The 15,368-nt window shown below is 40.9% G+C and overlaps 1 protein-coding gene across 1 annotated transcript in view; it reads right to left on the bottom strand.

Annotated features, from left to right (window-relative positions):
• The window catches only part of ADGRG4 (adhesion G protein-coupled receptor G4), a 118,668-nt gene that overhangs the window by 14,105 nt on the left and 89,195 nt on the right, over positions 1–15,368 (bottom strand). The window contains 4 exon segments of the mRNA XM_052662624.1: positions 7,646–7,915; positions 8,850–8,970; positions 11,823–11,926; positions 14,626–14,671. Coding sequence (XP_052518584.1) covers positions 7,646–7,915; positions 8,850–8,970; positions 11,823–11,926; positions 14,626–14,671 — 541 coding nt within the window.

Raw genomic sequence — 15,368 nt, 5'->3', positions numbered from 1 at the left:
ACATTTTGACTAGATCGACCAGTTAACAACTGGTCAATTTAGCCTGAGTATAATAAAGCAATCAGTTCAGTCAAAGTGGTCAAACGTGATGTGAGTATAGACATGGGGTTTAAAAAATCCAATTACATTTACATTTGCAAAACTTTCATGATTTCTGTCTTTCTCACAATGTATTTCTCCTAAACGAGGAGCATTATACTGGCACACATTTTAGGGGTCTTGTAAGATACTTTCCAAAGCTGTTTCAAAGCCCAGAGTGTCAAGCATCTTGAGAAATCCTCCACTTCCACTGTCCTGTCCTGTGATGAACAGGACACTCCCTTCTGGTCTATATGTGGCTCACCTAGCACAGTGGCCAGCGTTATGTCGATGGAAAAAATATCACCCTGAAAAAAATCCCACCCTGAAGGGAGGGATGGAGGGAGGCCTCTCATTTAAGAAGAAATTTGTGGGACAGTCTCCAATCTGTGATTATACTTTGCTTATTGAGACCAAAAAAAAGGTGTCTACTGGTTATTATAGGGCTTCCCCTGTGGCCCAGTCGGTAAAGAATCCGCCTGCAATGCGGGAGACCCGGGTTCGATCCATGGGTTGGGAAGATCTCCTGGAGAAGGGAAAGGCTACCCACTCCAGTATTCTGGCCTGGAGAATTCCATGGACTGCATAGTCCATGAGGTCGCAAAGAGTCGGACACGACTGAGCGACTTTCACTTCACTTCACTGGTTATTAAGAAATGTGGACAACTAAATCTACTGCCTTGGACAGGGATTTAAATAGAGGAATAAAACCTTTGAAACAGGCTGTTTTGGCATTAGGAAGATAGAACTTCAAACATAAACAGAGGCTAATATTTGTTTGCCTTACAGTTGACTGCGTTTGTCTAATATTTAAATGCTCTGAGACTCCCTGTAGTGGGCCGGCTCTGCAGTGATTCCCGGGCCAATGCGGCAGGGATCCAGAGGCCAAACAGACAAAGGCCTGAACCATGGCTGATATGAATTCTGGTGGAATGCCATGTGACCCCCGACGAATTCAAGAAGACAAGGCAGTCCTGTGAGGAGGCACTCTGAGGCCATCTACTACTTGCCACCTCACACCCTCTGGAAGGCTGTCATGATGCAGTTTCTCATCACCTCCCCTGGTGCGGGGCTTTGCACCCTGCCCCCTCAGAACAGAGTTGCACAATAAAAGTACCAAGCCTTAGCCTCGCCTGTCTCCCCCTGCATCCCAGCAAGTGTGTGTGGGATGTGCAGATCAAACAGATGAGAAGCCAGCCCTAGGGAATACCAACATGGAAGGAACAGGCGAAGGAAGAAGGGTCAGGAGAGGAAGCCGAGAGCGAGTGATGCCCAGGGACTGAGGGCTATTTCCAGCCCCTGCACACTTAGCTACATGTGTGTTATCCACCTTTTGGATTATTCATGAAACCTCTTCCACAACATTTTTCAGTCTTTCAGTTGACTCGAGGTGAGGGTTGCCAGGCATAAAGGGGAATATTGACTATTTTTGTCTTTGTACATCTGACGGTTCCAACGTATACTAGAAACATGTTTTAGATTGTGCTTTGTTTAAAATTAGCCTGTCTCCATTCTCCACATTAACATGGGTAATAGCACTAACTGTGTATTCAAAGAAAGCACATACTACATTAATGAACTCACTAAAAGGATGAGTAGCTAATTGGGAAGCTATTGTCTTCACAAGGCAGTGGAAGGTAAAATCTATCTTTCCAGGTATCCTATGCATCCCACTTCACACACAGCTCCTATTTTGTTGTTGCTCAGTCATGTCTGACTCTTTGCGACCCCATGGACTGCAGCACACCAGGCTTCCCTGTCCTTCACCATCTCCCAGAGCTTGCTCAAACTCATGTCCATTGAGCCAGTGATGTCATTCAACCACCGCATCCTCTGTCATCCCCTTCTCCTCCTGCCTTCAATCTTTCCCAGCATCAGGGTCTTTTTCAGGGAGTCAGTTATTCACATCAGGTGGCCAAAGTACTGAAGTTTCAGCTTCAGCATCAGTTCTTCCAATGAATATTCAGGACTGATTTCCTTTAGGATGGATTGGTTGGATCCCCTTGCAGTCCACAGGACTCTCAAGAGTCTTCTCCAACACCACAGTTCAAAAGCATCAATTCTTCAGTGTTCAGCTTTCTTTATGACCCAACTCTCACATCCATACATGACTACTGGAAAAACCATAGCTTTGACTCTACAGACCTTTGTCGGCAAAGTAATGATTCTGCTTTTCAATATGCTGTTGAGGTTGGTCATAACTTTTCTTCCAAGGAGCAAGCAACTTTTAATTTTCTGGCTGCAGTCACCATCTACAGTGATTTTGGAGCACAGGAAAATAAAGTCTGTCACTGTTTCCATTGTTTCCCCACCTATTTGCCATGAAGTGATGGGACCAGATACCATGATCTTAATTTTCTGAATGTTGAGTTTTAAGCCAGCTTTTCACTTTCTTCTTTCGCCTTCATCAAGAGGTTCTTTAATCTTGTTTGCTTTCTGCCATAAGGGTGGTGTCATCTGCATATCTAAGGTTATGGCTATTTTCCCTAGCAATCTTTTATTTTTAAATCATCAAGCCCCTGTAGTTTATTTACTGTACTGCTTTTTAACAGTCTATTCCACTATATTCAAGTCATGCTTCTGCTATAGAAGCATACAATTTGCAAATCTATGGAAGCATATAAGAGGCAATAAGTAAACAAAGAAAATCTCACTTGCTTAAAAAGAATGGAGTCTCTAGATTAAAGTGATCAGCAATGAAAAGATAAATAATGAGAAAATCATAACATTAGATATATTCTTGCTGAATTACTGAAGTACAAATGTTATCAAAAAAGCAAAGAACCTCATAAATTCCCAGCAGGACAGATAAAACCGGAGGAAAAGGTAAAAAAAAAATTAACCACCCAGGAAAATAATAATATTCATGTTAATAGCAGAGAAGGCAATGGCACCCCACTCCAGTACTCTCGCCTGGAAAACCCCATGAACAGAGGAGCCTGGTAGGCTACAGTCCATGGGGTCGCAAAGAGTCAGTCGGACACAACTGAGCGACTTCACTTTCAATTTTCACTTTGATGCATTGGAGAAGGAAATGGCGATCCACTCTAGTGTTCTTTCCTGGAGAATCCCAGGGACGGGGGAGCCTGGTGGGCTGCCATCTGTGGGGTTGCACAGAGTCAGACACGACTGAAGTGACTTAGCAGCAGTAGCATGTTAATAGATGCAGTCCTCCCATAAACTTTGTAAAAAAAGAAATAAGCAAAAATAATCCTATTATAATATGACAAATATTATTTACTGTATTCAAAGAAAGTATCACTTTAAATAAAAAAACTTAAAAATCACTTCAATTAATATCAGGAAGCTTATAGTGATAACTATCAAAACTATAATTTGACATTGGAGTTTTGAGCAATAAGAAAAGAAAACTATTAGACAACATTTTTATACTTACATGATTTTAAGCCTAGGTAATCCAAGATATTCCCATCAACTACTAGAATTAATTAAAAAATTTATGAAATTCACATACATAAGACAGAGATACCAAAAATAAACAGTTCTCTCTTATAGAAAAAAGAATCTAGAAATCAAAATATATACATCCGTGTTTTCCTCCTTTTCCAATACAATGTTGAAAAACTCTAATGTATTAAATCTACTTACTAAACAATTCAATGCTACAATTGGTACCTTTGGAACTAATTATGTCTGTTTACAAAAATCTTAGTACAAAAACTATCTTCACAACCCAGATAATCACGATGGTGTGATCACCCACCTAGAGCCAGACATCCTGGAATGTGAACTCAAGTGGGCCTTAGGAAGCATCACTACGAAAGAAGCTAGTGGAGGTGATGGAATTCCAGTTGAGCTATTACAAATCCTGAAAGATGATGCTGTGAAAGTGCTGCACTCAATATGCCAGCAAAATTTTAAAACTCAGCAGTGGCCACAGGACTGGAAATGGTCAGTTTTCATTCCAATCTAAAAGAAAGGCAATGCCAAAGAATGCTCAAACTACCGCACAATTGCACTCATCTCACACGCTAGTAAAGTAATGCTCAAAATTCTCCAAGCCAGGCTTCAGCAATATGTGAACCATGAACTTCCAGATGTTCAAGCTGGTTTTAGAAAAGGCAGAGGAACCAGAGATCAAATTGCCAACATTCGCTGGATCATGGAAAAAGCAAGAGAGTTCCAGAAAATCATCTATTTCTGCTTTATTGACTATGGCAAAGCCTCTGACTGTGTGGATCACAATAAACTGTGGAAAATTCTGAAAGAGATGGGAATACCAGACCACCTGACCTGCCTCTTGAGAAATCTATATGCAGGTCAGGAAGCAACAGTTAGAACTGGACATGGAACAACAGACTGGTTCCAAATAGGAAAAGCAATACATAAAGGCTGTATATTGTCCCCCTGCTTATTTAACTTCTATGCAGAGTACATCATGAGAAACGCTGGGCTGGAGGAAGCACAAGCTGGAATCAAGATTGCCAGGAGAAATATCAATAACTTCAGATATGCAGATGACACCACCCTTATGGCAGAAAGTGAAGAAGAACTGAAGAGCATCTTGATGAAAGTGAAAGAGGAGAGCGAAAAAGCTGACTTAAAGCTCAACATTCAGAAAACGAAGATCATGGCATCCGGTCCCATCACCTCATGGCAAATAAATGGGGAAACAGTGGAAACAGTAGCTGATTTTATTTTACTGGGCTCCCAAATCACTGCAGATGGTGACTGCAGCCATGAAATTAAAAGGCGCTTACTCCTTGGAAGGAAAGTTATGACCAACCTAGACAGCATATTAAAAAGCAGAGACATTACTTTGCCAACAAAGGTCCATCTAGTCAAGGCTATGGTTTTTTCAGTGGTCATGTATGGATGTTTGAGTAGGACTATAAAGAAAGCTGAGTGCTGAAGGATTGATGCTTTTGAACTGTGAAGTTGGAGAAGACTCTTGAGAGTCTCTTGGACTGCAAGGAGATACAACCAGTCCATCCTAAAGGAGATCAGTCCCGGGTGTTCATTGGAAGGACTGATGTTGAAGCTGAAACTCCAGTACTTTGGCCACCTGATGCAAAGATCTGAATCATTTGAAAAGACCCTGATACTGGGAAAGATTGAGGGCAGGAGGAGAAGGGAATGACAGAGGATGAGATAGTTGGATTGCATCAGCAACTCAATGGACATGGGTTTGGGTGGACTCCAGGAGTTGCTGATGGACAAGGAGGCCTGGCGTGCTGCGGTTCATGGGGTTACAAAGAGTTGGACATGACTGAGCAACTAAACTGAACTGAACTGAAGTACAAAGATATTAATCTCTAAAGCAATTATCCTTCAATTAAAAAATAAATTTTAGAAAAAGATAATAAAACGCCATAGATCTCTGGATGACAGTATAAGCTCTGCATTTCTAAGGAAGTATAATTTCCACCAGCTTTCTTGATTCCATTTTGTGGTTCACCCAGTCCAGCATTTTGCATGATGTACTCTGCATATAAGTCAAATAAGCAGGGTGACAATACACAGCCTTGACGTGTTCCTTTCCTGATTTGGAACCAGTATGTTGTTCCATGTCCAGTTCTAACTGTTGCTTCTTGACCTGTACACAGATTTCTCAGAAGGTGGGTAAGGTGGTCTGATATTCCCATGTCTTGAAGAATTTTCCACAGTTTGTTGTGATCCACACAGTCAAAGGCTTTGGCATAGTCAATGAAGCAGAAGTAGATGTTTTTTCTGGAATTCTCTTGCTTTTTCTATGATCCAGCAGATGTTGGCAATTTGATATCTGGTTCCTCTGCCTTCTCTAAATCTTGCTTGAACACCTGGAAGTTCTTGGTTCACATATTATTGAAGCCTGGCTTGGAAAATTTTGAGCTTTATTTTGCTAGCATGTGAGGTGAGTACAATTGTGAGGTGGTTTGAGCATTCTTTGGCATTGCCTTTCTTTGGGAATGAAATGAAAACTGACCTTTTCCAGTCCTGTGGCCACTGCTGAGGTTTCCAAATTAGCTGGCATATTTAGTGCAACACTTTCACAGCATCATCACTTAGGATTTGAAATAGCTCAACTGGAATTCCATCACCTCCTCTAGCTTTGTTCATAGTGATGCTTCCTAAGGCCCACTTGACTTTGCATTCCAGGATGTCTGGCTCTAGGTGAGTGATCACACCATCGTGGTAATCTGAGTCATTAAGATCTTTTCTGTATAGCTCTTCTGTGTATTCTTGCCACTTCTTCTTAATATCTTCTGCTTCTGTTAGGTCTATACCGTTGCTGTCCTTTATTGAGCGCATCTTTGCATGAAATGTTCCCTTGCTATCTCTAATTTTCTTGAAGAGAGATCTAGTCTTTCCCATTCTGTTTTTTTCCTCTACTTCTTGGCATTGTTCACTTAGGAAGGCTTTCTTATCTCTCCTTGCTATTCTCTGGAGCTCTACATTCAGAGGGGTATATTTTCCTTTTCTCTTTTGCCTTTCTCTTCTCTTCTCTTCTCAGCTATTTGAGGGCCTCCTCAGACAGTCATTTTGCCTTTTTGCATTTTTCCATCTCCTATGGATCCAACACATTTTCTGAATGCTAAATCTTGTTTGAATAGGCAAGGGGTGGGGAATAGCTGAGCTGTTCATGTCACTTAGAATTACAGGAAAGCCACCAATGAGAACTATTCACGCTAAGTTCCTTCCTGGCTTCTTCTCTAGGGCGGCAGAATGGTGACAGTTATAAGACGTGGTGTGAAACGGAATATGTCTGATCCAGCACCCTCTCACATCTTTCAGGTGTTTTCCCTGACCCTTAGACGATCTGACTACATCCTAGAGGTCAACGTCCAAACTATGCAGATAGACTCCCTGATTCAAACCCCAGTTCTGACACTTACTAGCTGTGCAAATTCTGGCAAATTCCATAATCTCTTTGTGCCTCAGCATCCTCATCTGTTAAGTGGGAATAATGATGAAACCTTTCCCATAGAGATATGGTGAAGATTAAAGGTTGTTGCTGTTGTTTAGTTGCTCAGTCATGTCTGAATCTTTGCAACCACATGTGCTGTAGACTGCCAGGCTCCACTGTCCATGGGATTTTCCAGGCAAGGATACTTGAGAATGTTACCATGTCCTTCTCCGGGAGATCTTCCCCAAGCAGGGGTCAAACATCTCCTGCATTGGCAGGTGGATTCTTTGCCACTGAGCCACCAAGGAATCCCTGAAGATTCAAGCTGAGATTCAGTGAGATGCTTTGAACCATGTTGGGCACATGGAACACTACCTCAGTGTTGGCTATTGTATCCATGTGTATTTGTTGGGATTGTAACTTGAGAAAGAGAAGGATAAAAGCTGACAGGTTCACTACTATAGATCTAGCATTTAGCACAGCACAGCAGCAGCTGCTCAGTAAATATGTGTGAACCAGTGTCTCACCATAGAGGTCCGAATCTTGATTTACAGAGCAATACAGACAGAAAAAGAAATGCCCACCCCAAAACCAGTGAGGCAATGCTTAATTCCTTACCTATGATAATAGCAGAAGTTTGGTCCGTAATACTTGTATAATAGAATTAGACAGACACAGGCTTGAAACAGAGACATCAAGGACAATGGCAGATATACTTACCCCAACCAACCAGACAAAATTTAAAGATATAATTGGGAATGTATATGTTGAAGACTTTGACTAGAGCAAAATACATGTGGACTGCCTCCAGGCACATCCAAGTCAAAGACACAAGCAGAAAGTAATGAAGTGCCACAGCAGCTGTGATACAAAGGCCCACTTTCTGAAATGATGATGACCAGAAATTGACTAGAAATACCGGGTTTAGCATTAGTAGTGCTGTGTACAAGTTGATCAGGATTTTGGAAGGATGATCTTTCTGAAGTTTGTTAAATAAAAAGGTGCAATGTGAGGCAGGGTCTCTGCTTTTGATCAAGCATGGTCATGCTTTGTATGTATAATAATTAAAAGAATAAAAGAACTGCCTATTAAAATTTAATTATTCATATTGCCTTACATGTACTATGTAAGTACATGTACAAATTTTTTAGTCTCCCACCATCTTTCCAGGTAGAATCAAAATATTCCAAGCAAGGTGACCTTTAGTAATAGGAATAATAATAGCTTCTCTTAGCTAAGCAGTCTCCTGTTTTGAAGAAAAGGAAGGAAAGACTTTCTTGGATACTACAATTCCACCATCACTCCTTCAACTGACTCAAGACTAAATCTACACATGATCAAGTGGGAGGATGGCTACAGGAACCATTTCACATAGTTACTTGGGTATTTCAAAGATCCAGACACTTGACTTCATGGAATTTTTCAAGAATTTTCCATTTGAAAAGAATTTTCAAGTCTTTTGCCTGTTTTTAATGTATTGTCTTTCTTTTGCTTTTTGCTTTGTAGTTTTTAATATATTCTGCACACAAGTCCTCTGTCAGATATATAGTGAATATCTTCTCTTAATCTGTGGCTTGCATTTTCATTATTTTCATGGTATCTTTTGATGAAAAAAAGCTCTTAATTTTAATGAAGTCCAATTGATTAACGTTTTCTTTAATATTTAATATTTTTGTACCCTGTTGGAGAAATCTTTTCCTATCTCAAACCTATTGTTGTTTTAAAAATTCAATTACAATCTTTTTTTCAGAGGAGCCTTGATTTTTTTTTAACCTGGCAACTTCATAATCTAAAGGATCTGACCTCTGCTTATAGTGATGAATAAGAACATTTTTGTTAAATTAACATGAAATTAACAAGGTTACAATGCCAAGAGCATCCATCAAACCAAATTAAACTTAGAGTAAAACTCTACCAACTTACTGAAAAGCTAGGTATGTCACTATTGCAGCTCCCAGGAAAATGGAGGAGATTCCACATCCGATGTATGTTATAATCACTAATATCCATTCATTCACTACATCCACTGCAGACCTGGATAAATCCTAGGGAATGCAATGTGTTGTATTTTATACATTTGGCTAGGCAAGTTTATGGTAAAAAGTTTCCAGTGCTCACTAACAGTAGGTTCCCAGGATGTACAGCATCTCTGTTAAAGCTCGCATAAAACCAGAGTATGTAGATGGATATACAGTAAGACTGTATATTGTTCATTGATTATGCCTAGTGCAACTTACTGTGTATGGGGTATGGAGAGCCATCAACAGCACTGGAAGAACATTTAGTCCTTGGTTTTATTGTCATTAACATGTTCCACACTTCAAATATAACCAAACTAATAGATGTGAATTTGAGATACACTGTGAATTATTATCTGAACTGAGCGTTCCAAAACATTGCACAGAACATCAAAAATAAATGTTCCTTTCCCTTAGACCTTCAATAATTTTCATAAAATTAAAAGACAAATGGACCTTAGAGATCACATAAACCGGTAATTTCTTAACCTGAGAACTATGAAAGACTTGAAATAGTGTGCAAATTACTTGAATATATTTGTGCATCATTCTGGGAAGACGGTCCATACTTGTCATCAGATGGCAATGGAGCTTCGTGACTCCTAAAAGGTTACCAAATGCTGGTCTACTCTGGTAGTTCTCAACTGGACACAGTTTTACCCCTCCCCTGGGTCATGTGGCAACGTCTGGAGATAGTTTTGGTTGTCACACCTGAAGAAGGTGCTACTAGCATCTGGTAAGTAGAGACCAGGAATGCTGCTAAACAACCTTGAATGCACAAAACAGCACCCACAACACAGAAATATTTGGCCCAAAATAGCAATAGCACTAAGGTTAAGACATCCTCATCTACTCCAATCTTTCACATTCCAGAAGACAAATTTAAGATCCAAACAAGTGAAATAACCTGACCAAGATCACATAGATAGCTAGTAACAGAGCTGGACTGTGAACCACGGTCTTTTGACTCATGCTGTAATGTTCTAACCAATTTGCAGGAGGGTAAACAAAATTCTTACAGTTCAATACGTATCAATGGGTTTACCTCTTATTCGTTGAGTACACATGGCAAAAAAAAAAATAAAGAAAGAAAAAGAAAACTATGAAACAGACTCTCAGCCCTCAGGGAGTTTACCATTAGTAGAAGAAACAACTCATACACAACATATTCATATACCGGTATATAATATATACAGTACAGTAACTTAGGAGAACTAAGAAAGCATTCAAGGGTGGGTAAAGAAGAAGGAAATGCATTTGAGAGCCATTTTGAAGGAAAACTCATCAAGTCCTGATGTTAGGGAGGACCACAGGAAATGAAGGAGAGAAGGATTAACAATTACTCCAAGGCTCTAAGCCTGGATATGCAAGTTGATCAGAAAACTCTTGCTTGGTTAACTATCGCAAGTGTTAAAAATAAATATTTCTTTCTTACACTGCAATTTAGCAATAACTATTAAAATTTAATATTCTAATTGGAAGCAATTCTACTTCCATCAATTTATTCTATAGAAATACACCAGTATTCAGTTCAGTTCAGTCACTCAGTTGTGGCCAACCCCATGAACTGCAGCACGCCAGGCCTCCCTGTCCATCACCAAATCCCAGAGTTCACCCAAACTCATGTCCATCTAGTCGGTGATGCCATCCAGCCATCTCATCCTCTGTGGTCCCCTTCTCCTCCTGCCCTCAATCCCTCCCAGCATCAGAGTCTTTTCCAATGAGTCAACTCTTCACATCAGGTGGCCAAAGTATTGGAGTTTCAGCTTTAACATCAGTCCTTCCAAAGAACACCCAGAACTGATCTCCTTCAGAATGGACTGGTTGGATCTCCTTGCAGTCCAAGGGACTCTCAAGAGTCTTCTCCAACTTCAAAAGCATCGATTCTTCAGTGCTCAGCTTTCTTCACAGTCCAACTCTCACATCCATACATGACCACTAGAAAAACCAGAGCCTTGACTAGATGGACCTTAGTCGGCAAAGTAATGTCTCTGCTTTTCAATATGCTATCTAGGTTGGTCATAACTTTCCTTCCAAGGAGTAAGCATCTTTTAATTTCATGGCTGCAGTCACCATCTGCAGTGATTTTGGAGGCCCCCAAAATAAAGTCTGACACTGTTTCCCCATCTATTTGCCATGAAGTGATGGGACCAGATGCCATGATCTTCGTTTTCTGAATGTTGGGCTTTAAGCCAACTTTTTCACTCTCCCCTTTCACTTTCATCAAGAGGCTTTTTAGTTCCTCTTCACTTTCTGCCATAAGGGTGGTGCCATCTAATAAATTAAAATGTGTACTATAGCATTATTCATAATGGAGAAAAACAGTAACAACTCAAATGCTTACTGTAGCAGATTGGTTAAATTTCACTGTGTTAAATCCACACAGTGGAATACCATAAAAATATTTTTAAAAATTTAAGTAGATAGACATACGCTTGCCTGAAAGGTGTCCAATATATATTGTTAAGTGAAAATCAAGTAGTAAAAAAGTATGCATAATTTGATCCCATTTTTTAAAAACCAAAAGATATATTAATATACACATATAGGGAAAGAATCTGAAAGAACATAACTTAGTTCATACATATATTCCTAGTCTGTAATCTAATAAAAGTTGTCAAAACTCTATTAAGGAGTGATTAAGAGGCAACCAGGCTTCCCTGGTGGCTCTGATGGTAAGGAATCTGCCTGCAATGCAGGAGACCTGGGTTTGATCCCTGGTTTGGGAAGATCCCCTGGAGAAGAGAATGGCTACCCACTCTGGTATTGTTGCCTGGAGAATTCCATGGACAGAGGAGCTTGGTGGGCTACAGTCCATAGGGTTTCAAAGAATCCAACATGACTGAGCGACTAACACTTCACACACTGAGACAACTCACCATTAAGACTCTGAAATGGGTAAGGTGATCACATTGACAGATTGCGTAACTTACGTTTGTTTCCTTCACGTTATAGCCTGATGAGTTCCATTCACCTTGTCCATCTGCAAGTGACAGAAGGGAATTTCAAAGCAATTTTGCTTTTCTCAGAAATGTTTAACTTTTCATTATATGTACCTTTCCAATGTGTGCTATAATTAGTATTGTTCGTTAAGACAGCAGGATAGCAGTATAATTGAACACTGAAATTAAATTAATCCTAATAGGCAAAATTGACTTGTGGAGGACTTCATAAATGGCAAAACTTTGATTCTCACTTTTCCTGCTCTTCTACAGATTAAGACAGACTTTAATGATTAACAACAGTCCTGCCACTATGTTGGAGTGACAGAGTAAGGACTGTTTTTTTCAAGTAGCACAAAGAGGAAACAGATTTAGAACTTTTTGAAGCGTTTGAGCTATGGAATACAGGCTGACGCGTCGGGTTCCTCAATGGGACTGGAATAAACATTTGAAACAACCACCTCAACCTAGAATTCAAATGGTCTCAAGTGTTTTGCATTCAAGTCAAATTATGGTCTAGAACTCCTTAGGACCAATTAAAGCCTCTGGTCTACTTGACACCTGCCTAGTTTCTCACTCCTGAGCACATTCAGGCTTCTAGAACTAACCCACATACCTTGAGAACCTGTAGCTCTTGGGTTGCTAAGTCGCTTCAGTCGTGTCCGACTCTGTGCGACCCCATAGATGGCAGCCCACCAGGCTCCCCCATCCCTGGGATTCTCCAGGCAAGAACACTGGAGTGGGTTGCCATTTCCTTCTCCAATGCATGACAGTGAAAAGTGAAACTGAAGTCGCTCAGTCGTGTCTGACTCTGTGCGACCCCATGGACTGTAGACCACCAGGCTCCTCCATCCCTGGGATTTTCCAGGCAAGAGTACTGGAGTGGGGTGCCGTTGCCTTCTCCTGATCTTGGGTACTAGATGACATTTAGAGTTAAACCTCTAGAGTAGTTCTAGACTACAGGGTTTCTCCTAGCACAGGCAGCTAAGTGTGGTTAAATTTTGTCCATCCAGGATAACACTAGGAGATTCTAGAAGTTCTATATCCATGGACAGAGGGTGGGGGCAAAAGATGACCTGGAAGGAGCCCATGAATGGATATTAATGAACACACAGATCAGCTTATTGAGGCTGTAGGGGACAAAGCTTATCATTTTACAGAAATCTTACCCTGAACAACTTGAAGGGGACCAGGAAAGGACAGTGATATCTCTGTTGTAAGAAAGTAGTATTCCATTCCTCCACCACAGAATTTCAAGGATACTAAAAAAGGAAACATCCCAGACAGAGCTTCTACAGGTGGAAGGACTGCTCCCAGAGACACTCCTGGCATTCCAGGAGCAATTGCTTCTGTGCGGGAATTTTCTGAGATTGGGCTATCTCCCTACAGATTCCAATGGCAATGGCAAGCTTAAGAGGAACCCATTCAGCAATTCCTTTCCATCATCCCTTCTCTCTCTTTTTAAAATTTTTATCAGAGTATAGTTGATTCACAATGTGTTAGTTTCAGATGTGCAGCAAAGTGAATCAGACATACATATACATATATCCACTCTTTTTAGATTCTTTCCCCATATAGGCCATTACAGAGTATTGAGTAGAGTTCCCTGCAACTCTACAGTAGGTCCTTATTAACTATTTTATATATAGTAGTGTGTATATGCCAATCCCAAACTCCCAGTGTATCCAGCTTACCCCCTGGTAACCATAAGTTTGTTTTCTACATCTGGGACTCTATTTCTGTTTTGTAGGTAAGTTCATTTATAGCCCTTTTTTTTTTTTTTAGATTTCACATGTGAGTGATATCATGTGATATTTCTTTCTCTGTCTGACTTACTTCACACATTTAGCGCTTCTCTACGTCCATCTATGTTGCTGCAAATGGCATTATTTCCATGACTCCCTCTCTTACGGTCTTCAAAGACTCATACTCAATCAGGTAGGAAGGTAGAGACCAACCAGAATGTCTTATCCCCTCCATGAAAAGATAAAAAGTTTGAAGCACCTAGAGAGTAAACCGGAGAAGGCAATGGCACCCCACTCCAGTACTCTTGCCTGGAAAGTCCCATGAATGGAGGAGCCTGGTAGGCTGCAGTCCATGGGGTTGCTAACAGTCGGGCATGACTGAGCGACTTCACTTTCAATTTTCACTGTCATGCATTGAAGAAGGAAATGGCAACCCACTCCAATGTTCTTGCCTGGAGAATCCCAGGGATGGAGGAGCCTGGTGGGCTGCCATCTATGGGGTCACACAGAATCGGACACGACTGAAGCGACTTAGCAGCAGCAGCAGCAGCAGCAGAGAGTAAGTGGACCACTCAAGGTCACAGTCAATACAGAAGAGAAGAGGGAAAACAGAGGAGATAGTAGACATGGCGGATCTCATGGGTAAGCTCAGATAAAGAGTCAGTTCTTCATTCCTCAGCTTTCTTCAAACGGCTCAAGGCTGCTCTGTACTGCTGTCTTCCAACTTTCTTTCTTCCAGTTTGCTGAGTTATGTGCTTTCTTTCTAATCTCCCAAATAAGTCTTTTTTCAAAAAGAAAGTTTTAAAAATGAAACTCCCATGCCTTAATTAGATATGAAGCATATTCATATCTTGGTCATTCGGAGTTCCCTGTAGGGTCTGTTAAGACAGTAGCTTCAGTACAGCTTGCTCCCACGTAACTCCCAAATAGCAACGTGGTCAGGAACAAAGTCTCATTGAGAGTGAAAGCCAAACCTTGCTATAAAAATTACTTACTGTTATTCCCAAAGTCCCAAAATGCACAGCGAACTTGATTATAATTCTAGAAAAAAGAAAAATCAGAGGCAAATAGCTTTCCTTGTGACTGTCACCAAATAATGACAACTACACACAAGTCTTTTCTTCTTAATGTTTTCTCAAAGAGTACACACACACACACCATTTGTAAGCCAGTTTTAAAATAAACTCCAAGTATCTTGGACTTCCCTGGTGGCTCAGACAGTAAAGCATCTGCCTACAGTGTGCAAGACCTGGGTTCGATCCCTGGATCAGGAAGATCGTCTGGAGAAGGAAATGGCAACCCACTCCAGTACGCTTGCCTGGAAAATCCCATGGACGGAGGAGCGTAGTAGGCTACAGTCCATGGGGTCGCAAAGAGTCAGACATGACTGAGCAACTTCACTTCACTTCACTTCATCTTGGGGTTTACAAGTGAGTAACAAAACAATATGTTAGTGCTACACAGTGATTGGTATGTATCCTTGAATATCATTGGTAAAGTGAGAATTTGCCATGTCTTCCTGGTACAAGGCCCAGGAGGAGGATTGGAGTGGCTCTAATGTGCAGTAGGTGCTTCTTGTGAAATTCTGGAATTTGGGGCTCATAGCTGAGATCAAGCCTTATGGATACAATATTCAGATGCCTCAGGCTTCCTTGGTGACTCAGGGGTAAAGAATATGCCTGCCAGTGTGACACGGGTTTGATCCCTGATCCAGGAAGATTCCACATGCTGTGGAGCA

Source organism: Budorcas taxicolor, chromosome X, assembly GCF_023091745.1.
Source record: "Budorcas taxicolor isolate Tak-1 chromosome X, Takin1.1, whole genome shotgun sequence".
Lineage (NCBI taxonomy): Eukaryota > Metazoa > Chordata > Mammalia > Artiodactyla > Bovidae > Budorcas > Budorcas taxicolor.
Note: the sequence above shows the minus strand (reverse complement) of the source record. Positions and strands in the feature narration are given on the sequence as shown.